This window comes from Dasypus novemcinctus, chromosome 23, assembly GCF_030445035.2.
Source record: "Dasypus novemcinctus isolate mDasNov1 chromosome 23, mDasNov1.1.hap2, whole genome shotgun sequence".
Taxonomy (NCBI): domain Eukaryota; kingdom Metazoa; phylum Chordata; class Mammalia; order Cingulata; family Dasypodidae; genus Dasypus; species Dasypus novemcinctus.
In genome coordinates, this window is record NC_080695.1 from 53,644,163 (window position 1) to 53,669,572 (window position 25,410).

General features: G+C 56.5%; 2 protein-coding genes across 6 annotated transcripts in view; one reads left to right on the top strand and one right to left on the bottom strand.

The window, feature by feature from the left end:
• Positions 1 to 1,501: 1,501 nt before the first annotated feature.
• Positions 1,502 to 22,799, top strand: GPRC5B (G protein-coupled receptor class C group 5 member B). 4 transcript variants are annotated; one of them, XM_071211315.1, is made up of 4 exons: positions 1,502 to 1,684; positions 11,616 to 12,629; positions 18,269 to 18,381; positions 19,636 to 22,799. In XM_071211315.1, exons 2-4 carry the CDS (start codon positions 11,624 to 11,626, stop codon positions 19,678 to 19,680), a joined length of 1,164 nt encoding a protein of 387 aa, XP_071067416.1. In that variant the 5' UTR covers positions 1,502 to 1,684; positions 11,616 to 11,623; the 3' UTR covers positions 19,681 to 22,799. The 4 variants fall into 4 exon arrangements, with proteins under 4 accessions (XP_071067416.1, XP_004450464.1, XP_058142348.1 ...); XM_004450407.5 differs by lacking the exon at positions 1,502 to 1,684 and adding an exon at positions 2,847 to 3,020; XM_058286365.2 differs by lacking the exon at positions 1,502 to 1,684 and adding an exon at positions 4,219 to 4,502.
• Positions 22,710 to 25,410, bottom strand: part of IQCK (IQ motif containing K) — a 144,045-nt gene continuing 141,344 nt past the window's right edge. The window contains exon 9 of one of the 2 annotated variants that reach the window (XM_004450400.4): positions 22,710 to 23,580. In XM_004450400.4, coding sequence (XP_004450457.1) covers positions 23,474 to 23,580 — 107 coding nt within the window. In that variant the 3' untranslated portion in view covers positions 22,710 to 23,473. The remainder of the gene's footprint in view (positions 23,581 to 25,410) is intronic. The other variant, XM_058286362.1, reaches the window with a different exon arrangement.

Sequence of the window (25,410 nt, forward strand, 5' to 3'; positions counted from 1 at the left end):
GGTCTGTGGGCCCCAGTGATGCACCCTTTGCGTCCTGCCTCTGCTACTTACTAGCCATGAGACTTCGGGGACGTCACTTAAGCTTTTTGAGACTTAGTTTTGTCACATGCAAGATCTGGTCCCTGACCATATTTTGGGCAAAATGATCTAAAGAAATTTACTTTCAGAACTCCAGTGCTCTGTGCAGTACATTAATTTGAGATATGAATTACTTATTAGCAGAGAAAAGAGAATTCTGAAGGGTTTGGACATAGAATAGGTATACTTTAAAGAGGAAAGTGAGACTGAAATTTAATTAGCCATTTAAGTCAACAAATATTTGATAAGCCCTGGCCTGGATGGGGCACAGGACACAAGGATGAAGAATAGGCACAGTTCCGCCCTCACTAAGCTCACAGCTTTGCTGGCTGATACATTAGCCACTAGCCAGGTGTGGCTCTTTAAACTAGGTAAAATGAAATAAAACTGAAAATTCAGTTGTACTAGCCACATGTGGCTAGTGGCTACTCCTGGAAAGTGCAGATGGAGAACACATCCATCTTTGCAGAAAGTTCTATCCAATAACTGAGATGCAGGGGAAGCCAACACTAAGCAAAGGGCCACACAGATAAACACCTAATTACAAACACAGATGTTTGTCATAGGGAAGCCACAGGCAGTGCCCGCACCATTTTACAGCCTGAGAAGCCACTGGGGTTCATTAGCCCAGAGTGGGCTCGTGCACCTCCTGGAGCCGTTCTCTTCAAGACAGGAGACCAGGCGAGACATTACAATATCTTGCCCTGCAGCGAACCACACCAGGCTAGAGCACGGGCTGTGGAGGCAGAAGACCTGGGTGTGATCCTGGCTCTGCCAACTTGATGGCCCAAGACCAGTACTTTACCCCCCTGTACCTCAGTGTCTCCATCTGTAAAATGGGGAGATGAGTGTTATCTGGCCTGGAAGGTTGCTGGAAAGGTTAACTGAGTTAATGAATAGAAAGCACTAAGAGCAGCCTCTGGCACATGGCCAGGGCTATGAAAGAGTTAACTGTCCTCATGATGATGATGATGATGATGATGATGATGAGTCATAGGTCCTTCAAATTTTGGCTGGGGGGGAGGGGGGAGTGATGGAATAACTCCTCTCTTTGCTTCCCAAACCTAAATTTTCTCTCTTTGCTTCCCAAAATGAAAACTGAAACAGTCAGGACCCATCCGTAAGATAAGATGGGAAGGAGACTACCTATACCTGGAATATTGATCAACACACAGGGGGCTTTTCATGCACAGCCACTGCATGAAGAAGTTAATATGCATTAGGTCCTTAATTTTCACAACCTCAAGAAGCATGTGCCGTTAAAGCCATCTCTACTTTACAGATGAGAAACCGAGGCTCAGAAAGAACTTGCTCTCCTTACGCGAAGGAAAAGAAAATAAACTCGCGTCAGTTCCATTATCTATCACCAGGTGGCGGTGCCCACCCACGGTCCAATGCCACAGTCTGGCGGGAACCTCTGAGTAAAGGTTGGTTTGCAGGGATTTAATGAGCACCTACTGTGTGTTAGGCCCTAAGGATACGTCGGTGCGTAAAACTGGACTAGATCTCTGACTTCGTAGCTCCATTTTTCTTAAAATATGATAACAGGTATTCGCAGAGATGCGCGTCCTAGGGCTACGCGGACTGGCCGGGTGAAACCAGCTTGGTAAGACCCGGACTGGGAGGGTCGGGAAGGGATGGGGTATCAGAAAGAAAGGTTGGCAGCCCCCATAGATCAGGGGCTACGGTTCTCCCCAGATGGAAGTGTTATTCTGCAGCCCACCTTCCTGCCCCCCCCCCCCAGCAGAGGGGAGACCGGGGGTCAGCAGCCTGGGTGGTCTTGAGGGCGAGAGTGGAGAAGGGACCCCCCCTGAGAAACCATAAACAGGAAGGGGGCTGGTTTGGGGCGAACTGGGGCAAGCTGGGGCGACCCCGGCTGCTCGGGAAGCCGGGCTGAGGCTGCCCCGGGGAGCCAGGCCCCCGAGGGAGCTGGAGCGCGGCCCCCAGGTCCGGACGGCTCGGGGTGGGCAGGAGCGAGTTCCCCGGGCCGAGGGGGGACGCTGGGTCCGGCCTGCCCCCTGCACCGCGCGTCCCGGCTGGGCGCCGCGGCGGGCGAGGCCAGTGGCCCGGGGCCGCGGGCTGAGTGCGCCCAAGAGGGCGGCGGGCGTGCGTGCGCGTGGGCGCTGTGCGAGGGGGCGGTGGGGGGCCCTGCGGGAGGGCCCACGTGAGGGGCGCTCCGGGGGACCCGTGTGTTTGCGGATGGCCAGGGACGTAGCTGTGGGGCTCATTGTGCGCCCAGGGACAGACGCGCGCGGGAGTGGGTGGCCTGGGGCGGTTTTCCGACCTGCGCAGAGGAGGCCGAGCCGCGGGCGGGTGACACTGGTCCGCGCGCCGGCCGGGATCCTTTCGCTCCTGGAGCGGGCAATGGGGGGTCGTGGGGGAGTTACTGCCGACGATCCCACGTTGGAGAGTGTCCCTCCGTGCGTGCGTGCGTGTGCGTGTGTGTTGGCGGGGGGGACCATGCTGCAAATGGATCAACTTGCGGATGTGCCCTGCGCCTCGGGACCGACGATGGGCGCCCTGGGAGGGTGTACGTGGATGTGGGCGGAGTGTCCCCAGATGTGGGACACTGGGAGGGGGGGGGGTCGTCTCAGCACTGGGGGCAAGGAGCGAGCGAGGAGCGTGCGCCTGGGCTCGGGCCGCGGGGTGGGCGCGCGCGGGCGGCGCGGGGTCTGGGGCTCGGCCGCGGGGCTGGGGGGCCGGGCTGGGAGGCCCGGGGGGCGGAGCCGGCCGGAGGGGCGGGGCGCGGCGGCGGCGGCGGCGGGGGCCGGGCCAGGGGGCGCCTCGGCGGCGGCGGCTCCAGCTGGCGAGGCAGTGGGGCCAGGCAGCGAGGCCGGAGCGGCGGGCTGGCGCGCGCGGGGTGGGGGCCGCGGCCGCGCTGCAGAGATGTGACTCGGGCTGCGGGCCAGCGGGAGCGTCGGCGCTGTCGGCCGCGGGGGTCGGTGAGTGCGAGCTGCGCAGATGGGGCGGAGGGCGCTGCCGAGCCCCCAGAAACTTTTCCCGCCGCAGACTTGGGAGGGTTGGGGGGTCCGCTTCTTGCGCTTCTCTAAGATGCTCCCCCCAAGGTAGTAGTCTGCTCGGAGAGCAGATGGGAGATACGGGGGTGGGGGGGGGACACCCTAGTGCAGTGGGAGAAGAGCCGCAGGGGGCCGGACGGAGGTCGTGGGGGGAGGGGCGGGGGACCTGGTTCGGCTGGGGTGGTTGGGGACCCGGACCGCGTGGAGATCCAAGTCTCTGGGGAGGGAATGAGGGCGACCACGGGTAAAGACGGCCTAGCTGCGTCAGGGGATCCAGCGTGCCCGAGGGACCCGTCGTGGGAGGGGTCCGCGTGGCACGCCGGTGGGGGCCTGACTCTGGACTAGGCAGACCCAGCGGGGGTTCCCAGGGCCGGGCTCCGGGGGTGAGCGGCCGCACCTGCCGCAGGCAGCTGGGGCCAAGCTCGGGGCCGGCGGTGGCCGCGCACTTCCCGGCGGCAGCGAGGAGGGGGGGTCACTGCGGGCGAAGGGAGGCGGAGCCGGGGCCAGGGACTGGGGGACAATCGGGGGTGGGGGAGGGGGCGGCTTTGCACAATGGTGGGGGAGGGGGCTGGCGTTTCTGCTTCGGACCCGGAGCACTTGGGCCGCCGGGAGAGGTGGCCAGTGTGGGGGGAGAGGGGAAGGAGCCTGCGCTGTGTCCCTCGTTCTCCTTGGGGGAGGGTGTGTAGGAGCTCTCAGTCCCTCGAGGACCCCGGGCATCTCGGGGTCCCTGCCACCTGGGCGGAGCGGGGCGCACCCCGAGGAGCTGGTTAAGCAGCTGGGGACGGGGACCCCGACCTTGCCCCGGAGGTCCCTCCAGAGCAGCCCACGCGGTCGTCCTCCTGTCCCCGGTCACACCCGGGCCCAGCCAGCGTCCCCTTTCTCCTCGTCTCCCGGACCGAGCCGGGAGCGGCTCTTTGGAGCGCGGACAAAGGCCCCTGGCGTGCGGCGGGCAGCGGCGTCCGCGCCTGGGGCCCCGGCCCACGCGCCAGATTGCCTGCCCCGACTGCGCCAGGAGGGGGGCGCGCGAGCAGAGCCCGGGAGGAGCTGGGAGTCCCCGCAGAAAGCAATGGGGGAGGGACCCGGCCCCCAAGCCTGGACACTCACCCAGGAACCCTGCTTCCGAAGTTTCTTGGGTGAGGGCTGGCGGCAGCACCGCCCCGCGAGTTCCGCGGCGTGTACAATAGGACGCGGGGCGGCCCCTGGCCTGGGGGCCCCCCGCCCTGCCGATTTGTGCCTGGCCTGAAGCGTCGCCCCGGTTTCCTGTCCCTTCCCTGCTCTGAGTCTGCAGAGGGGCTGGCTGAGTTGAGAAGGGAAGAGGACAGGAGCTGGGGAAGTCGCCCTTGGGGACACAGGCAGCCGAAGCGCAGTTTCAGTGTGTTGGAAAGAGAAGCTCGAAAGCTTTGCCTGGTCAGTTTATTATCTCAGCAAATGTGCCAGCCACAGAGCTGGGGACTGAGGCTCTCCCGGGTACCCAGCGGGCAAGCCCCTGCCCTCCGGCCTCTGGGAGGTGGCGAAGGGACACTGAGCAAGTAAATAAGTAGTGAGTGGGGGATGCTCGCAGCTGGGGAAGAGTGCGGTCAGGAAAACGAGGCTGGGGGCCTGGAAGAAAGTGCCAGGGCCCACTGCGGTTCTGGGGGTGACATTGGAACCGAGCCCCGCGAGGTTGGGGCTGGCCCCCCCCGGAGCCGGTAGGAAAGTGGGAACCGGGCAAGAGGGCAGGGGTGGGCGTGAGCGCCGAACAAAGGCCATCGTGGCCGGAGCGCTCAGGCAGCTGCGTGCGTGTGTCGGGGGGAGGGGACCAAACCAGATCTGGCCTTTGGGGCGGTGCAAAGGAGTTTAGGTTCCATTCTGCAGGGGCCGGGGGAGCCCGGAGAGAATTTTGAATGGGGCAGCCACGGGATCTGATTTTTACCCGCCCCTCCCCACCCCCATCCATCCCGTCTTGCCTCTGGGGACGGCGAGAGGAGCAGCCTGTGAGGACCACTGTCAGCCTGGCCAGCCCCGTGAGCCGACCGGGGGAGCCGTCCGGGTTTCTAAACCCCACTCCCCACTTTTAAGCAGCACTTGTCCAGCCTAACCAGAGCCCGTGGCCCCGTTTGCTTCTGGCACATGGGCACCCCCTCGCGGTTTCCCGGGGTCCCGAGTTAGTTGCATTTTCTTCTGGGAATGACGTCCACCCCAGAACGGGGACGGAGTGTGGATGCAGTTTGCATCTAAATGATTGCTGCTTTGCATATTCATGGGTCACAGAGCTTGCGCTCTTCAGCCGTGTTTACTAACCTGGGAGGGTTTTTTTGTTTTATTTTGTTTTTATTCCAGAGCCCCCCCAGATAGGCTGGAGGACTGTCTGGCCTTGGGAAATGAAGATTACGGGCTTGTGTAACTTGGAAATGATATCGGGGGCGAGAGGGTGAGCTTGCTGGTCTGGGAAAGAGTTTACCGTCAGGAAACCTTGTAATAGTTTAATCTCCACCAGGGCAGGAAATGCACTGGCGGCTCTAACGCAGGGTGGGCCGGGACAGGGTGTAAAACTCGGGGCCCTGGGGGGGGGGGGCTCCTTGGCCCCATCCTGGACCTATGCCAGGGACCCGAGGTGGAGCTGGGGGGTTTGCGAGCAGGGATCAGGCCAGGGTGCTCCAGAAGAAAGCCTTAGGGACTAGGAGATGGGAGAAATGGGTGCTAGTCTCACGCCTGGGAATTCCAGTAAGCCTCTGGCCCCGTTACTTGACCCCTCTGCCTTCATTTCCCCAACTGGACAACAAGAATCATGATTGTCCCCTTTACCAGGCCAGTACTGGGGCTTCCGGTGTGTGGGGCACTGGACTGATACTTTTCATACAGCGTTTCATTTACTCACACCTGCCTGGAGAGGTCAGTGCTATCATTTATCCCCATTTGACACCAAAGAGACAAAACTGAGGTTCAGAGAAGTTAAGTATCTTGTCCAGGGTCACACAGCTACTAGGTAACCAAGTTCTGACTCTGACCGACTGGGTGCTGGGGGGGAGGTTGGGAGGGGGTCGGGGTGGTTGCAAGTCAGAATGGTGTGTTCCAGGGCCAGCTTTGAACATTCTGTTTCTCCTTTCACATGGGTGGGGACGCTGGTTCCCAAGAGAATGGCCCGCCTCTGTTCTTCGAGTGTCCTGCCTCTGACCCCTCTAGATTCAGGGCCCCCAAGCTGGCCAAGGTTCCACCTCCACCTTCACAGGGGGGCCCCCACTTAGAGCACCTACTGCAGGGAGCAAGGCATTGGGGTTCCCAGGTCAGCTCCTGCACAGTCATCTCTGCTTCCCACCACCTCAAGGACCTGTTTGCGTGATGGGGGAGGCTGGACACCCACAGTGGACAAAACCTGGGTGAGGGGTCCCACCCTTTCAATCCCATCTCCATGGCAACTGCCCCTCCTGGAAAAGCCACCTGCCCCGTTGGTGACGTCGGATCCTGGAGCAGTTGCCAATCTTATTTTTTTAATGGACGCTTTGCACAAGGGCTTGCTCTACATAAACTACTGCCCTCAACCCAAATTTGTTTTAATCCTCACAACAATCCCACGAGGGGAGTGCTCTTATCACCCCCATTTTGCAGATGCAGAAACTGAGGCAGGAAAAGTCCAGTCAGTTAGTTGCCCACGGTCGCCCAGCAAGTGACCAGGACAGGACTGGAAAAGCAGGAGAGCAGGGGGTGCTGGGAGAACCGGCCAGACGTGGGGTGCCCTCCCGGGACCAGGAATCTTGCCTGCATTCTTTCCAGCCTCAGCAGGCCCCAGCTCGTGGAGAAACAGGCTTCACCACCTGCCGGGGGCCCCTAGCCCCTCCTGGAGTCTTGTTTGTGTGTGTGCGTGTGTGGTGCAGTTTGAGAGCCTCTGAATGAGTCACATTCCTGGGAGCCTGGCAGCGACGGTAATTAGTATGGGAGGCGAGCCTCGCGCGTTCGTTCCCCTTTATTCATCGCTCCTTTGAGGAGCCGCATGCCTGCATCCCACGGGTTTGTTGCTATATATTCATCCTGTCCCGTTCAGCCCTGCCTTGCTGACTTGAACACTCTAACCCGGTATTTTTCGGCCTGGGGGCTCCTGGAGAGCGGCCCCGCCCTCAGGGGTGGGAGCGCCAGGTGGCTCGCGGGCAGGAGGGGGCTTCCCTGACCGTGAGCACAGCTGAAGGGGGGTGGGTGTGACCTGCTTGGCCCAGGGGGTGGGGGTGGCCAGTGGAGGGGGCCTGGGCCTAGGGCCTCGCTCCCCGCACCGCGACCCTCCCTGCGTCTCCAGCCGCAGCGTGCTTAAGCGCCGCCTGCAAGGAGTGATGGGAAGCTGCCAGCCCGAGGGGCCGGACTTAAACCTCTCAGACCCTCAGTCCCTACACCTAGCCACGGTGATGGGAGGGTTAGAGACTTGAGCTATCCGTTCCTTCATTCAACTCTTGGATGGTGAGCCCTTCCCACGTGCCAGCCCGGCGCAGAACAAGATGGACAGGGGCCCAGAGGCAGGGGGCGCAGAACAAATTAGTAGCGAAATGAAATAATTGGTAATTGCAGCACATGCGACAAAGACAGCAGTGCAGCGTGCTGGCCTGGAGAGGGACAGGGACAGGGAGATTCTAACGTAGCAGACGGGCCAGCAAAGGCTCCCCGGGTGGCATTTCGAGAGCCCTGGTTTGTAGGGAGAGCGCGCTGGCAGGGGTACAGTTGTCTGCCTCCCGGCCCCACCATTTTTGACGCACGTCCTTGGACAAACCAGCTGACCTCGCTTTGCCGCAGTTTCATCTCCTGTGAAATGGGGGTGGTCAGAGCCCTGGTCTAGGGTTGCCGTGCAGGTGGCTGGACACTATTATGGGTGAAGTGCATAGCAGAGTGCCCAGGACAGGCCAGGGCTCCGTGAGCTAACGGTGGTGGTGATTGTCACTGTCCTGCTCATAGCCGGCTCTGCAGGGCCATTGGAATCTCCCAGAAATCCCGGATGAGCCAGACTGGACTTCATTCTGTGAGGTGGTGTGTAACGCCATGCCCCCCACACCCCTGCCATGGGGGCACTGTTCTAGGGAGTGGGGTCACTGTCATCTTAGGGGGACCTCAGCAATGGTTTGTCCCGTTGGAGACAACTGGACCCCTAAAAAGACCCTGGCTGCCATGGGTTGCATCTGCATGCCCAGATAATGGGTAAGGAGGACTTCCTGGAAGAAGGGAGCTACAGGACCTACGAGGAGTATTAGGGCTTCTTTGTTAGCAAGGGATTCACCCAGCGCAAAGAAGCTTAAGAGGGAAGAGGGAACTTAATTGGCTGATATAATACAATGACCAGGATACCTGGCTTCAGGCATGGCTGAATCCAGGCATTTCAATGATAATTAGATTCCTGTTCCATCTCTTAGATGATTGCTCTGAGTCACCTTATCCTGTAGCAGCAAATATGTCCTTCTACAGCTCTACACCTCTATCCTTCTAGCTAAAAACCCCAGCAGAAAGAGGAGACCTCTTTCCAATTCTAGCAAAAATCCTAGGGCTGATTCTCATTGGTCTGTTTCAGGCCATCTTCCTGTGCATGAGCCAATCACCATGGCCAAAGGGAGGGATAAATGCTCTGATTGGCCAGACCTGGGTCATGTGCCCATGCTCAGTGATAAGGTTCGAGGTAGCTTCTCCAAAGAAAGTCAGGAAAAACAGATGCTGGGAAGGACTGGGGGGTTCCGCCTTTAGGAATGAAAACCGAAAGCAAGTGTGCGTCCGTTTCTTGTGTTATTGAGAGAGGAGCTAAATTCCCAGAGGAGGGTCATAGAAGCCCTGCCCAGTTTTGGATGCTTGGCCGCCATCTTGGTGTTCCCGTCACCCCTGCTGGTTTCCTGTTGTGGATGGGAGGACAAGAGGGAAGGGGGAGGAGCTGGGGAAACCTAGTCCCAACGTGCAGCCAGGCTTGGAGAGAGGAGATTCTATGGGAGGAGAAGAATGAAGGCTGCGTTCTTGGAAGGCAGGGGTGTGGGGTGCAGGGCCGGGGTGGAGAAGCCTGTGGTTTCCTGGTATCTTCCCCATTGACTTTGTCCTTAGGTGCCCAGATCAGGCTTTTCTGAACCTGCTCTCTTGCCATTTGGGGCCAGATTATTCTGTGTTGTGGGAGCAGACCTGTGCATGGTAGAGAGTTGAACAGCTTCCCTGATTCAACCCACTAGATGCCACTAGCACCCCCTAAGTGACAACCCGAAATGTCCCCAGACCTGGCCACCTGTCCCCTGGAGGTCAAAGGCGCCCCAGTTTGAAAATCAGTGGCCTAATGGACCGTGGAGAGTTGGTGGCCAAGACAGCAGAAGTACATTCGTCCCTGCCATCCTCCCAGCCTCTCTGGGGCTGGAGCTGGCCGCTGTGTGGCCTGCAAGGGCGGCGGGGGTGTACCTTGTGACTGCTGGCGGGAAGTCTCCTCATGGGTTTGCCCTTGTTGAGATGGGGGCGGTCCCTCCAGAGGCCCTCCACCGGGGACCCATGGCATGTTGGTCAGACCCATCTGCTCCTTTAACGTGGATGCCCAGCGTGCTTGCCAAGGACCTGGTGACGCAGCACCATCTGGAACAGTCTTTTTCCAAAGGGTGGTGCGTTGGGGTTTGCCCCGTGAGTTACACCAAGGAACAAGGTACACGTTGTAAGAGCTAAGTATTTGAATGTGTTAGGTTTCCTTCTAAGCGAGGCCAGTTAAAGGACTCGGTGGGTCAGCTGATGTTTGGGCAAGTCGTCTGTGGCCGGGGTGGGGCTCCAGCGGGCAGTGCGGTGACAGGGACCCGGCTGCACCTCGGGCCCATCGCACCGCCCGGGAGCGTCCTCGCCCCCTCAGTGCCTGAGCGCGGATGCTGGGATGCTCGTTTAAGGAGCGCCTCTTGCCACATGCCTGCTACTGGGAGCCTGCAGAGGAGTCACTCCGTGCTGCGCCAGGCACCTTCTCACTCAGCAGCAGCAGTGACATTTCCCTGCCGATGCCCTCAGGGCCAGCAGAGGCAAGAACAAGGAGAGAGGTGGTCGATGGCGCATTTACTTAGGGAAGCCCCAGGGACACGGAGGAGCTGCTGGGGGAGGGACAGGGTGGCGGCTGCAACCCCACACATGGTCCAGGCAAGAAGCCGGTAAGCCGGGAGAGCCCCTGGCAGCGCTGAGCAGGCTGTGCCTCTCACCACGAGGAGCTGGTGGCACCGAAGAGCGTCCGGGTGGAGCGCCCTCCCCCCTCGGGGTGCACTGAGCAGCCCCTGTGTGCTGGAGCTCAAACCCGCCCCAGGGGGCTTGGGGCAACGTCTGGAGACACTTTTGGTTTTTGAACCCCGGGTGCACACTGACGGGACAAGACAGGCCATGCCCCTGCCCACCCCACGCCCATCTTACCTGGAGAAAGACAAGGAGAAAGGAGGGGAAGGGAGGAGAGTGGCAACAGAAACGGGCAAAAACCTAGATTCACTCAGAGCCGAGAAAGAAACGAGCAGGTGGAGCGTAGCAGGGGCGCGGCCGTGGCCAAAGACAGGGTGGGAGCGGTTTTCCAGGCAGGAGGGGGCCGGGGGCGCGGCACGAGAGGACACTGGGGTCCTGCCCATGTCCAGGCGCTGCGTGGAGAGCAGCATGAATGGGGTGAGAGAGGGAGGGGCTGGGAGCTGCCCACAGGCATCCCGGGGAGAGGTGAGGGGCTGTGGCCTGCGGGCAGGGAAGGGGGTCCCAGGAGAGCTTTTGGGGGAAGACGGAAGGTGTGAGAAGAGGGGGCTGTGGCCCCGAGGGAGGCGGTTCCTCTTGGCTGTCCTCAGTTTGAAGCAGAAGAGGAGCTGCTTCTAGGGGCTGGGCGTGTGGCCAGCCCCCCGGGAGGCTCGGCTTTGTCACCTGGAAGACAGGACTCCACTAAGGGCCTCCCTGCGATGGGCGCCTTGGGAACCAAGTGCATGGACCCTCGCGGACTTCCTGCCAGAGTGGGCCATCCGTCAGTATTCGCAGCCAGCGCTGCGTGAGATCTGTGGCAGGTCTCTCTACGTTTTCAGGGTGTCCCTTTTCTTTTTTCAGGAGGTCCTAGGATTGAGCCCAGGACCTCGTGAATGGCGAGCAGGTGCTCAACCACTGAGCTACATCCACTCCCCAACGAGAGTTGGTTTTTCAGTTGTTTGTCTTTAGGAGGTACCGGGGATTGAACCTGGGACCTCATGCATGGGAAGCAGGTGCTCAACCACTGAGCTGCCTCCGCTCCTCATGTCCCCTTATTTTTGAAGAGGTCAGGCATGGCACGTGGTATAAGACTGAAAGGCTATACAGAGAAAGGGAGTCTCCCCCAAGCCTGACGAGGCCACCAGGTACAGCTGTGCGGGTTGTGCACTGAGACTGGCCAAGGGTGCACATGGGAGCTGAAGCCCCCTGGCGAGGGGCTGTGCCACCTGGAGAAAGGGGCATCCTTGCCCGGTGCATCAGAGGCACCACTGGGGCCGGCAGGGTGGAAATGAGCTAGGGGTCTCACAGTGAATCGCCCTTTCTCTCCCCCTACCCACCCCTCTGCTGGCTTCTCCGGAACATCCGTGGCATCAGAGAGAAAGATGAGAACCCACCCAGCACTCGCCTTCCTCCTGCTCTTCGTGATCGCTTCCGGGGCCTCCGAGAACACCAGCACGTCCCGGGGCTGCGGGCTGGACCTCCTCCCTCAGTACGTGTCCCTGTGCGACCTGGACACCATCTGGGGTATCGTGGTGGAGGCGGTGGCCGGGGCGGGCGCCCTGATCACGCTGCTCCTGATGCTCATCCTCCTGGTGCGGCTGCCGTTCATCAAGGACAAGGAGAAGAAGGAGCCCACGGGCCTGCACTTCCTCTTCCTGCTGGGGACGCTGGGCCTCTTCGGGCTGACGTTCGCCTTCATCATCCGGGAGGACGAGACCATCTGCGCCATCCGCCGCTTCCTCTGGGGCGTCCTGTTCGCGCTCTGCTTCTCCTGCCTGCTGAGCCAGGCATGGCGCGTGCGGCGGCTGGTGCGCCACGGCAAGGGCCCGTCGGGCTGGCAGCTGGTGGGCGCGGCGCTGTGCCTGATGCTGGTGCAGGTCATCATCGCCGTGGAGTGGCTGGTGCTGACCGTGCTGCGCGACGCCAAGCCGGCCTGCGCCTACGAGCCCATGGACTTCGCCATGGCGCTCATCTACGACATGGTCCTGCTCGCGGCCGCGCTGGGGCTGGCCCTCTTCACGCTGTGCGGCAAGTTCAAGAAGTGGAAGCAGAACGGGGCCTGCCTCCTGGTCACCGCCTTCCTCTCCGTGCTCATCTGGGTGGCCTGGCTGACCATGTACCTCTTCGGCAATGCCGAGCTGCGGCAGGGTGAGGCCTGGGGCGACCCCACCCTGGCCATCACGCTGGTGGCCAGCGGCTGGGTCTTTGTCATCTTCCACGCCATCCCCGAGATCCACTGCGCCATTCTCCCGGCCCCGCAGGAGAACACACCCAACTACTTCGACACGTCGCAGCCTCGGATGCGGGAGACAGCTTTCGAGGAGGACGTGCAGCTGCCACGGACCTACATGGAAAACAAGGCCTTCTCGATGGACGAGCACAACGCAGGTAAAGTGGATAGATGCCACCTGGCTGGGTCAGGCTCAGGGCTGCTTGTTCCCAAGAGGGTCTCTTTTTCCAGTAGAGTTGGGTGGCCCTGGGGGCAGTCCTTACAAAGCAGAGTTTGCCAACGATGGCCTGTATACTAAACTGGCCCTAAGATGGGTTTTTATTTAACATGTCCTTTCTCTCCATTGCCAACTAAAAGACAGGGATGCACTTTCTGTTCACCACACTCCCCACCATTCCCTAATGCCCCCTGACTCAGCCACTATAGACATTAACATTCATTGCCTGACTCCCAGGGAGCATTCACATTTGCAGTCTGTGTGCTAGCTGGATGCAGGGGTCCCCCGAGGGGCAATGCTCTTGTCCCCTCGCCTCCCCCATTTTCCAGGACTGCAGGAATTCGGGCCCTGGAGCCAGATGCCTGGGTTCAAATCCTGACTCTGCCACTCATTCCCTAGATGGGTGGCTTTGAGCAAATGCCTTTACCTCTCTGAGGCTCGGTTTCTCTTACCGGCAAAACAAATAATCAGACCATCTCCTTCGTGGAGCTGTCACAAGAGGCCCTGTGAGGGTGGAGCTCCTGCCGTACTGGCGGGTATGTGTGATTCTGAGCTTGGTTCCCCCGAAAGCAGAGCCTGAGACCAGGGCCGGGAGCAGGCAGCTTCTTCAGGGGGTGGGGAAGGGGGTGGGGGTTTGACGGGCTGCTTGCGCCCAAAGGGGTCGGGCGCCAGCGGGGGTTGATGGAGGGGCTGGCACGGCCGACGATGGTGCTCTAAGGCCCAGGCGAGGAGTGGGCCGGAGCGGGGCTTCTAAGGCGTGGAAGGACGCGTGGTAAGGAGAGACCACAGAGACAGTCTGGAGTGCAGAGCAAGTCTAATTTATTAAGGAAGTGCAGGGGTTTATATAGAGAATGAGGAGGGCAGGGTAGAGCAGGAAGAGTGAGGGCTACGGGACGGCTGGGGATTGGCAGAAGCTTGTGGGCGGACTTGTGGTCTTGTGCCGTTAGCTGTTACTAGGGAAGTGGGCAGATTTTAGGTTAGGATACAACAGGGGTTGTTCCCTGCACGAGAGAAGGAGGGGAGAGAGAAACGAGGACAGCGCAAGCCCCAGAACAGTCATTTCCTGAGAGGGTTACCAGTTCAGTACCTCTGATGGGGACTCACCCCTGCGGGCAGCCTTTGAGGACCCCTGTAGGAGGCCTCAGTGAGCAGTGGGGACCAGAGCCCCTCCTGTCTCTTAGGACCGTGACTCAGGAGGCCAGCTGGGTTCCCAGGACTTTTATTTTTTAAATCACTTACATAGAAAACCCACAAGGCTCTTGAGAGAGCTGCATTGGCAAAAGCCCTGCCTGCCTGGACTGAGGCCCTGTGAAATGTAAAAAGACCCCTGGGCTCCACTTTCTGTGAGCAGGAAGCAAGCTGGGGAATTAGCCGTCTTTTCTCGAGCACTGACTTTGTACCAGTTTGATGGACATGTTAACCTGCATCATCTGGTTAGTTCTCCATCCACCGAGGAGGCAGCTCCAAATTATCCCCATCTTAGAGATGGAGCCACGGGGCCTCTAGGAAGCCCCAGGACACACAGCCAGGTCATCCTGATCCCTTTTTGGAGGCGACCCCCCAGGGGCCCGGGATGCGGGCAGTTCTCAGGAGCGGCTCATATCACTAAGTCAACCTCGTCGAGTGCCCTAGAGGGCAGCCACCGGACCTCCCGAGGCCCGCCTCCCCCTTCCCACCGGTGGGTCCCTGGTTTCCCTGCAGTGGCCCCCCCTCAGGAGAGGGCAGGGGTGCCAGGTGGGGCCCGAGGCAGAGCTGCTTCTGCCTTACCAGGAAGCCCCGGGCCGGCAGCCCGTGTTTGCCGAGAGGTTTGGCGGGAACAGCAGCACTGGCCGAGCCCTCAGGCTGGCTTCCTGGGTGCTCGCAGAAAAGGATGGGGCCATCCCAAGATGGGGACCGTCGCCAGGAGTCAGGGGCTGTGGAAAGCAGAGACCAGTTTCTGGGGTCCTGGTGAGAGCCCCCTCTTCCCCAGCTCATCCACTTTATCTCGACCCACGGACTGCCCCTGGGCCCCAAGGGTTCTGAGATCTCCCAACATGAATGCACATTTTTGTACATTCATGTTTTCCTTGGGAACTGGCCTGTCGCTTTGTCAGATTTTCAAAGCTGCCTGTGACCCCAAAAAAGACCAGTGTTGTTGAAGCCCGATGGTCGGATTTCCTTGGCGGTGAAGTAGGGATGCCAGAACTTCCCCAAGTATGAGGGTCTTCGAAAAGAAGACAGTGAACCTTCCCTGAGCACGGCCAGGCACCATCCTGAGCGCTTAGCCACTGATCTCGTTCAGTCCGTGCAGTGACCCTACAAGATTTGCACATGATTATCTCCATTGGCAGGCTGGAAACTGAGGCACGGAGAGGCCAGCTGACTTGCCCAAGAGGTAGAGCCAGCATTTGAACCCAGGTGGGCAGACTCCAGACCCCACCCTCTGCCATGGAATTGCCCTCCTCTTGCTCAAGCCCTTTAGTATCCAGAATCTCACTGAAGGGCCAGGCCAGCTCTGTGTGTTCAGAAAGACGGGGTCGTGAGGCCCATTTTAGAAAGCAGGGAAACTGAGGCCTGGGGGTGTCAGCACCTGGTTCAAGCTTATGGTGCAAGCCTGCGGCAGAGCAGGCAGGGGATATGTGGATTTTGGGAATCCTAGTACATGCATCCCTTTTTGCAAAAAGGTAGCCAGTCCTTAGGTATCCACATAAGACCCAGTGAGCAAAGGGATCTGGGTCCAAACAAAGAAACCAATGCTCAGTTCTGCAACCTGTCCATGGGGTGCCTTGTCCCGAGAGTCCCTCTCCATAGCGGCTCTTCGTGGTTCTTCTTGGGGTACTGACAGGATCGCGGGACTGACAAACAGAGGTGATGGGGGTGCAGGAGTGGTCTGCCAGGTGCCCATGGCCCCCGCCTTGTTCTTATAGCAGAAGTTCCTGCAGAGGCTCCAGCCGTGCTCCGGCTGGCACTGCCCTTGTGCTGGAAACCCTGGCTCGGCTGGCTGGAGAGCCTCACCATGATGAGAACAGCTTTTGGCACCAGTGGTGCCGACCTTGGCCAGCATATATTTTAGGGAACCAGGCCCCACGAGGGGCCGTGCCCTGAGCCCTTGGGTCCCATGGAATATCAGTGCCCAGGAGCCGTGGTTGGCCCTGCTTCTCTTGCCCCTGAGCCTCCCTGCCCTTCTCAGGTGCCTCCCCTCGATGGCATGTCCCTTGTCCTTGTGAGATGGGAAGAACGTGCCCCAGGCTGGCCTGTGGCTCTGCCAAGCCCCCAGCAGCCTGTGCTCCCATATTTCCTTTCCCCAAGTGAGACCCCACAGAGGTATACAACTTCACCAGCCTCCTGCCTATTAATAAGTATCAACACGGCATGAGGTATGTGATAAAAGATTAAAATACACCGAGAGATGTAGCACCTCGGATCACATCTTGGAAAGCGTTAACAAGGCGCTCTCAGTGTTCACCTTTCAAAGGAGCAGAGAGGAAGGTGTTCTTTCCGTCTGGTGAGGGCCCTGGGCGCTGAGATCTCAATGGGGCCAAGGACTGTTGTAAACATTGACCCTCTGCTCCCTGGAGTTGGCCTTCATGGCGGAGCCAACCCAGCCTCATTTGCAGCATCCAGTCGGAGAAAGCTGCTCTCCAACCTCCGCCTTTGGATGCTGTGGGGGACTGCTCATGGGTGAGTCCTGCTTGCCTTTCAGGGCTGGCCCCAGTGGGGCACTAGTTGGGCTGTTGTTGTTGCAGGTGATTAAAAAAAATCCCATTTGAATTGGCTTAAGCAGGCAAAGGAATGTGTTGAGGCATGGGCTTTGGGAATGATTAGATCCAAGAGGCTCAAATGATGGCAAGGTTTGGGTTCTCTCCACTTTTTGACTGTGTGAGCCTCGTGGCAGCGCACAGCTCCAGGCTTGCATTGTATCCCAATAGAAAAGAGGTGCTCTGCCCAGGACGTTCAAGCTGAAGTCCAGGGTCAGCTCTGATTGGACATGATTGCCGGTCCCTGAACCAGTCAGCATGGCCAGGGAGACGTGGTCGCTTGGCTGGCCAGACCTGAAACACACATCCACCCCTGAAGCCAGGGGGAAGGCAGTTGTAGGCAAAGTTCCGTGCCTGGAATGTGGGAGTGGTGTTCCCCCAGAAGAACCACGAAGAGCCACTATGGAGAGGGACCCTCGGGACTGGGCACCCCACGGACCGGTTGTAGAACTGAGCCCTGCTTTCTGTTTGCAGCCAGATCCACCCCCTCACCGCTGCCGGTGTCCCTCCTCAAGCAGGTCTAGGCTGGGAATTGGAAATAGTGAGTCCCTGCAAGGTCAGTCGCTTCCCCCGAGGCCTCTGTCCTCTGGCTTTCTCCTCTCTGCTTCGGGAGAAGGGCATCTCCTTGCTCAGCCCCTTGCTTAAAGAGCTCCTTGAGGCTAGGAGATGCTCAGGCAGAAAAGGTTTTCTTAAGTGTGTCTCAGAACACACATTCCCCACCCCTATTTCTTTGGTCTAGTCTGGGCTGAGCTGCCCCCAATTTCACCTGAAATCCAAGTTCCTTCTAAATAGTTAAGTGTGATGGTTAAAAACCTAGTACCCAGAGCTGGTAGAAAGTCATCGTTAGGAACACCCGGGCCTTGAATGCTGATTCTGCCACTCAGCAGCCACGTGGCCAGTCACAACCTGTCTGTCCCCATGTAAAATGGGAATAATGAAAGTACCTCTTGGGCCAGTGCCTGGCCCCTGGTTGGCACTCTTTGAAGGCTAGCTCTTTTATAAGGTGATGTTGGTCCCTGACCCAAAGAATCTGTTAAAAAAGAAAAACCCTAAGCGCCCTTGCTTGTTTGGCCAGAAAAATGGACTCCCTTCAGGGAAAACTTGCAAGTGAGGCTTTTCTCAGCAAAGCCAGGTTTGAACCTTCAAGGAGAATAAAGATAGAGATGATGCCCTCCCACACTGGAGAGACACGTCTGTTTTTATTTGGCTTATCTTTCTGAAAAGGGAAAATTAAATCTCTAAAAGTACAGCAAGTAAGAAACGCCGTTTACCCACGTCGCAGAGGTAAGAAGGGCCAACGGTATTGTGCCAGCCGATTTCCCTTCCGTTCCTGTTGAGGCATAACCTCCCCCAGCAGTCGGCAGGGTTGTTTCTGGGTCCCCGTCCCCAGTCGTTTTCGGCTGGAGAAGACCACGGCGGTGCCCTCCGTGGCTGGGCTCCGAGGGCTTCCCGCCTCTGGAGATAGCCAGAGGCGGCGGGTGGCCTCCGGCCGCAGTGAATGGCCTTTGGATCGGGACAGAGGGCCCCGGGGACGTCACCCCTGCCGCAGGGGCTGGGGAGGGCGGGGTGGAAGGAGCGCAGGGAGCGGGTCAGCCCGGGGCCTCCTGCCACAGCAGCCTGGGCCCTGAACTCCAGCGACTTCCCCGACCCCGCTCTGTGGGCCGGGCGCCCAGAGAGAACAAAGCCCCTTTGTGACTTTTGTTCTGAATCAGGCTTGTGACAAAGGGGAGGAGCGAGGCGGGTGGGGGGCGTCGCCCGAGCGGCGGGGACTGGCCTGTGGCGGGGAAGCCAACACAATGGCGTCTCTCTCCTCGGCGGTGGCCGTCGCCGCTCCCTCCCTCAGCTCTGCGGACGGCGGGATTCCGCAACGGCAGCCTGGGGAGCCGGCCCAGCGCTCCCTTCCGAAGCAACGTCTACCAGCCCACCGAGATGGCCGTTGTGCTCAACGGCGGGACTGTAAGTATCAAGATGTGATGCCTGGCAGGAAGCCGGGAATGGCCCGTGTTGGGGAGTGGCGTCGATGGGACCGCCTGCCCTGTGGAGGCCGCGCAGCCAGGACGCGGCCGTGCAGCCAGGACGCGGCCGTGCGACGGTTTTCTTCGCCCCCCCCCCCCCGCACCCCTCTCTGCACGCCAGTGAAGTCCACCCCCACTTTGCTAACCACCTGTAGCTCCCTTTGAGAAAGTCCCTATTTCCTGGGGCCCTCATTATGCATTGCCCCCCGCCCTCATGCTGGGAGAGGACCCGTAGGAAAAGCCCAGAATTCAGGGACCCTGGCACGTTCTGCTGCCACCCGCCCACTTTTAGATGCCCCATTCCTTCCTGAATCCTTGTGCCCCAGCAGGGCACCCGGTTGCCCCCACTCGCTAGGAGATGGCTTAAGAACTTGATGCCCCTTCTCTCCTGGAACGCAAAAAAAAAACGGCTTTACTATCTGATGCCAAACAGACCTTGAGCAGGATTGTCATCATGTGCGTTTTGCCTCCGTGGAATGACATCATTGCATTTCTCCAGCAATCCAAAGATGCACGCTCATCCCCACGTTTAATTTCCAAACATAGCTATGTGCTTCTTTCAGAAACCACACATGAGCCAGTTTACACATGTAAATTGGATTTCCATTCTTTTTATCACATGCCAACTCCATAATTCAACCTGAGCTTTTCTTTTTCTTTTCTTTTTTACTCTAAGCAGGGGATGGACTTTGATCTCTAGAGGGAACTTAGGTTTTCTTGGCCTTTTGAATGGTGTGTTAGGCCTCGGTTTGCATTGGTTTGTAAAGAGCTCAAAGATAAATAGAGTGACAGACTGGCATTCTCAAAACCCCCTGCCCTCCACGGGGCTCTTTCTATTGTATGTTGGATGCCAAGAAGAGCCAGGCCTGACTTGCAAGCATTCACCTGTATGTTAGAATAAATATGGTTAGAAAATTGTTCTTTCAGGACCAATGTGTGTAAAAACACCCCAGACCTAGAAAGTGAGGTGAGTTTCTGGATAAGAAAACCAAGTCTTTAGGGATAATCACAGAAAGACGCAGTGGCCTTCATAAGGATGGGATTGGCCACACGCACATTGGTCACTGCTTTTCTTGGGAATTACTTAGGTTTAGGTAAAAGCAGTTAGCTTATCCCAAACACATTGTGAACTAACCTATATCTAATGTTGACTTTGTAAAGAACAGAGTTCTCAGCGTGTTATCCTTGTTTCCAGATCCCAACTGCTCCGCCAAGTTACACTGGAAGACACCTCTGGTGAAAGACTTTAAAAGTTCCAGAGAATAAGAAACTCTCTTACCGATTTTATTCCCTGGCTGTGTCCTCCTTGAGGGAGAAATCGGTAATGGTAGCCGGTAGCCGAGCGAGGCCGCCTCGCAGCCAGGAGATTTGGAAATCCCAGCTAAAGGGATTCCGTGTAAATGTGAACACTGCTGAACTGAGAAGCTAACACCAACTGCCTCCTCTGCCCTGCCACACACACTTAATACCAAACCAACCTCTATCCCTGCAAAAAAAAAAAAAAAAGCAAAGCTAATCGCCAATAGTATTAGGCTCATTTGAAAATGTAGCTGGGAAGACTGTTTCATCCTCTGGGGTCGAACAGAACCAAAACACAGGCTGGTGTTGGTTGATGGTGGGGGGAGGGGAGCTCCCACCCCTCCCCAGCAAGGGCTGGGTCCCAGGTGGCCTCTTGGAGATGACCATTTTCAATGAGGAGGGCTACGGGGGGGCTCTCCCACTGGGTCGCCTGTTGGCTTGCACCTTTCAGGGGGGATCAGGAGCAGTGAAGGAGGTTGTGTGGGTGACTCTGTGGCCAGGCCCAGCCGAATCTTGGGGTGCACTTTACAACCCATAGTGGTGGAAGGACCCTGGCAAGTGCCAAAGAAGAAGGACATCTGGGCGTTTAATGTGACTGTCACATTTAGAAAGTGGTGGCCAGCCAGTGTCCCTTCTGTGGACCACTTACACTCGGTCCCCGGGAGGCCAGGGAGGGGGCGTCTCTCTCCCTAGTAGAGCCTGACGAAAGTTCTGGCTTGGGGCAGCCAGCTAGAGATCTTTCCACTTGGCCATCTTGTCTTCCCCTGTTGAGCTTTCCCTCTCCCTGCACTTCCCTGTGCTCCTCCAGCCCCTTCCCAGTTTTATTCCCACATTCATTTCCAAAGCGCATCACTCTGGGCCCCCAGGCTACAGCCCCCCAGGGTTTCCCAGGGCTGCTGCCAGGCGGGGGGCCTTCCTGGGGGTGCCCTCTAGGCTGGCACGCCGCACACGGTGTCTTTGCAGCCCCCGCAGGGGCCAAGTGCTGGATGTGGTGGAAGTTCCAGAACTAGAGAATCTTGGCGGGTGGGCGCCGGGCATCTTTATCCCATCATTTCCCTCATGGCCTGCATGTGTCCTCAGCAAGTCATCCCTTTGTTTTTTGGCCTTGTGGACATCTCAAGGGTTAAAAACCATACGCTCTCTGCACTGTTTGGCCAGCATAACTGCCAGCCCTGGTTTAAAGTAACCAGTTTGATCCTGGCAGCCGAGAATGCATCAACAAGGGCAGGTCCTTCTGCATCTCCTCTAATCACTAGATCGCTTTTTCCATAAGACAACCCATAAGCTTTTAACCTTCAAAGAAACCGAAAAAGGTTAGCGTTTGTGGAGGGGATGGGGGGTGCCCTGACCTCAGCACAAACTGACCCGCCTGAACTGAAAATGTTTTAATAAACCTGATTTTTCTCGAGGGCCTAGTCTCTGCTGTGTCCCCTCCCCTGCCTGCCCCCGTGTGGAGCTTTGGGACCAGCAAGGCTGAGCTGGCTGTCCCTGCTCCGGGCCCCTTTGGAGTCTTCCTCCCAGCGAGTGCAGTTCCCTGTGTTTCCAAGCATGGAGAAGAGAAAGCATGGCGCAAGAAGGCCGCTCCTGCCCGCCTTCCTTCCAGAACCATCCCTGGCCTCCCCTGCCCTGCCCTCACCCAGAGCATGTGCTTGCTTCTAGAGACTCAGATTTCAACTCTCTGCGTGAGGGAGCATCACTGGGTGGGTTGAAAACAGAATTGGGGAGGAGGGGTGCTGTTGCATGCAGGCCCAGTATTCTGAAAAAAAGTTTCTGGATCCCATCCAGTGAAAAACTACAGCATTCCACATTCTCGGGCTCACCCCGCTTCCTGGAGTCCTTTGGAGCGCTCTGATTTCTGTCAGTGACTCCTTTGCAAGAGCCTCCTTGCAGAAGGGAGCCACTCTCAGGATGGATTCCTGAGTTCTTTGTTGTCCAAACTTATAAGGTGAGAACTGCCTAAATGGCTATAAGCGGAAAGTGACTTTTCACCACCATAAAAATGAAACCATCTTTAAGCCACGGGAAACCTCATGCAATGAGACAAGCCCCCTCCCTTTTTTTTTAATCTCTGCTACTTTCTAGATTTTATATTGTTTTGCTTTTAAGATGGAGAGTAGACTAAAGAGCCTCACCATTGTGACAGAGGCAGGGAATTGGGGGAGAAGGGAGAGAGCTGTGATTTTTCTGACCGGTACAGAGAGCCATCTTTGCTGAAAGACAACAGTCAGCTGCCCCCATCAATCCAAGATGAAATACAAAATTATATGGCACCTCTGTTTAAGATCTGTTGATGCAAACAAGACTTGTTTGGGGAAAGTGACCTGGAAGTAGAGCATCTGTGGCCAAAATACCGAATTGTAAGCACAAATCTTACTGCATCCGGTTATTAAAATCCTTTGGGACTATAACAGCCACTCTGTCCCCCATTTAAGCAGAAAATGGTTATTCCATCCTGCGCTTCTCCGCTGGAGATGGAGGGTGGGGAGTGAGGGAGTCAGTTCTAAGAATTTACAAACTGGAAAGTTATGTGCATCTCAAGCACTGCCAGGGTTTAAGATCCGGCTGTTGAAAACTGGGAGTCCAGGGCTTTTATAGCAGATTCCAGCAGGGCCTGCAGAACAAGCATAAACTTGGTGTGGTCGTCAGTCAGTGGGTCCTTGGCCAGCCAAGACTGAGTTGAACCCTCAGTCCAAACCCCGCACCAACAGGGAGCACTGTGGCTTTTATAATCCAATGATGCGATGATGATACCAGCTTCCGGGAGTTATCAGCAGGTGCTTTTTATTAATTGATAAAGAGCTCAGGCTCGTTTTTGATAGATAATATATATTTATTAAATGTATTAATGTGTGTTTTATAATGTACCTTATCCTCCCCTGGCTGACTGTTGCATACTTATAAAAGAAATCCTTAAAGAACTATCAAGACAATCAATATGCACCATAAATGACTGTATACAGATACTACAGATTTAAAAGGTTGTAAAGCATGGGCAGATAGGTTTTATTTTCAAAATGCTGTTCTTAACACAAAAAATAAAGGCTTACTTTATTTACTTAAGATGTGTGGTAGCTTGTCAAAGCAATGCGACACAACCACAAGGATTGCAGATCTGCCCAGAGGCTGAGCGTGTGGCGTTTTGAATGAAGGATCCTGGTTAACAGTAAACCACAGAACAAATGAGGGCAACAACTTAACTTACCCATAAAATGAGAAGCTTTCTGTAATACTTTGGGGGCCTCGGCAGCAAAAGCCCTTTCTCTCGTTACTGTTGTCTGGATTTAAATGTCTCATTTTGTTGGGTTTGCATCAAAAGTTAAAGGTCTTGGGAATGATCACAGGGAATAATGGCTTTTTCATGAACAAGAGAAATCACCAGGTAAACTTAAAACCCAGTTCAGAGGCTTGGGGTTTACATTAAAATGTGGGTCTTTGCAAAGGCAGCCAAATGTGGGAAAACTGGTAACAAGAACACTTCAATATCATCTCTGGGAACATGAGTTCACTGTACATCTTAATGGCGATAGTATAAAATTCTCCTCCTGAAACAATAGAACTATCTGCATGAAAGAACAAAATTCGGGGACAGTGGAGAAAGTTAAGTCTGGCACTTTCTAACAAACTATTTGCAGTAAAACATGTATGTGACAAACCCTCCCTATCTATGCAAAAAAGATGACAATTTCACAGTACCAAATCTTATTACACGATAGAGGGAGCAGAATCTGGACATTTTACTCTCTTGGGGTACTTGGAGCTTGGATTGGAAAAGATACCGACAGTGGTTTAGGTGCTGGAGTCTTGGCTGTAGGCACCTCTTCATCCTCCATTTTGCATTTCACTGCAAAGAAATGAACGAGAAAGTCAAGACCAACTCACATACCAGACATGTCAGTTGGGAGCAGGAAACGTTGACGTGTGACAAAGGTTCCCACTGGGCACCCACTGTGGCTCTGTCCTGACAGATTCACCAGGTGAGGAGCACAAGCCCTTGGGCTCTAAGGGAAGCACCTGAAGTTCCAAAACCATATTACATCAGTCTCAGGCCCATACTCCGTCTAGTCCAGGCAAAGGTCAAAAGTATGCTTTGCAGACTGAGGGGACTGGAGGAAAGAAGTTTTACTAAAAGACGATGACAAATCCAGACTTGCAACTTAACGCACTCTGTTGCCACTCCTGAAAAAATATAACACTCATGAGTATGACTGGGGTCAGTGGCAAGGTTGGGAGGGAATCTTTTTGGTGTGTCACAGGCTGGACAAGAAAGTGACTCGGGCGATTTTCTGCCAAGCAGGAAAGTTAGCTGGATACAGAGTTGTGGCACTGTGGAAGAAGTTAATACCAAATAGCTAAGAGCCCCTCCCCCAATAAATGTGAGAAACCGGGTCTCTTGTGGGGAAGAAGAGGGGAGGTGGAGAGAAATGCTTTTGAAAAGCCCTTCTCTTTTTTAATAGTCTTGGCTTCTAGTGTCCAGGCGCCCATCTGGTGTTTTAATGCCTGAACGTAGATTCTCTTTGTGACCACAGGCTCTGGTTATTTGTGGAGAGCAACCTTGTATAGAAAGGATGTCCGTGGTTGCTGCCATGCAGTGGCGGAGGCCTCCTGGTGACTGAGAGCACACTCAGACCCAGCCCCGAGCAGGGGGCAAGGTGTGTGTGCCTTCACTTGCCATGCTCTTGTTCCCCACGGCAGCGGGCTGAGTGCTTTCGGCAGCACGGGCTAGCCCAGCCATCGTCGAGCTGGGGAACCCCCATCCCTGGGGGTACACGAAGACTGCCCAAGGAGTCTCGGGCATGGGTCATTCAAAGAAAATCAGTTTGCCCATCTGCATCCTCTCCCCGCCCCCCCCCCCCCATTGCTTCCTGAAGTTGATCTGCTCAAAAGCCTCTCCTTTCTTACCTTCCCCACCTGGCCCTGCCCAGGGTAGGAAAAAATCCTCAGGTACCAAACAGGCAATTTGAAATTTTGGCGGCCCCAAGAGCCTCCTTTACAATTCCTATGGCTAGTAACTATCAAAATTGATCATGTTTTCATTTGGTTTTGTGTACTAGCAATAATCATATTGAGAGTTCAAACCAGAAAAACTATTCTCTGGAGCCCATGGTCACAGGAAAATCTGTTTCAGTATTGTCAACGGGTCTACGCTGTTTGTTCCATATATATATAGAAGTTCTCTGGGCCACCCCGGTGAAGACCCTGTGTCCATACACAATTGACGATGACAGTCAATGACCTTCATAACCAAGAATGGTCCACATCTGGCCACAGTATCTCCCTTGATCAGTGATGTGCTGGAAAATGTTTAAACCCAGCTGGGAGGGGCCTTGATGTGTGGCGCTGGCCCATTCCCATGACCCATTTCAAGCACCGAGCCTGGCACCATGCGGCAGGAAGAGACGTCTGCAGTCGAGGGGCCCGGCTCCAGGGGTCCCTGCTCTGAAGCTCACAGAAGTGAACTTGGACAGCATCATGGCACTTTAGAGCTGCAGGATGGTTCTAGTGTGCTTGGGGATCCAGTAGCATGTAAATCACTGAGAACGTGTTAGAAATGCAAATTCAGGGGCCACCCCAGGCAGATTCAAAGGGGATGGGGGCAAGGAGAGGGGCAGGGATATCTGTGTTTTAACAAGCCTTCAGGGTGATGCTGATACAAGTTCAATTAGACACCACT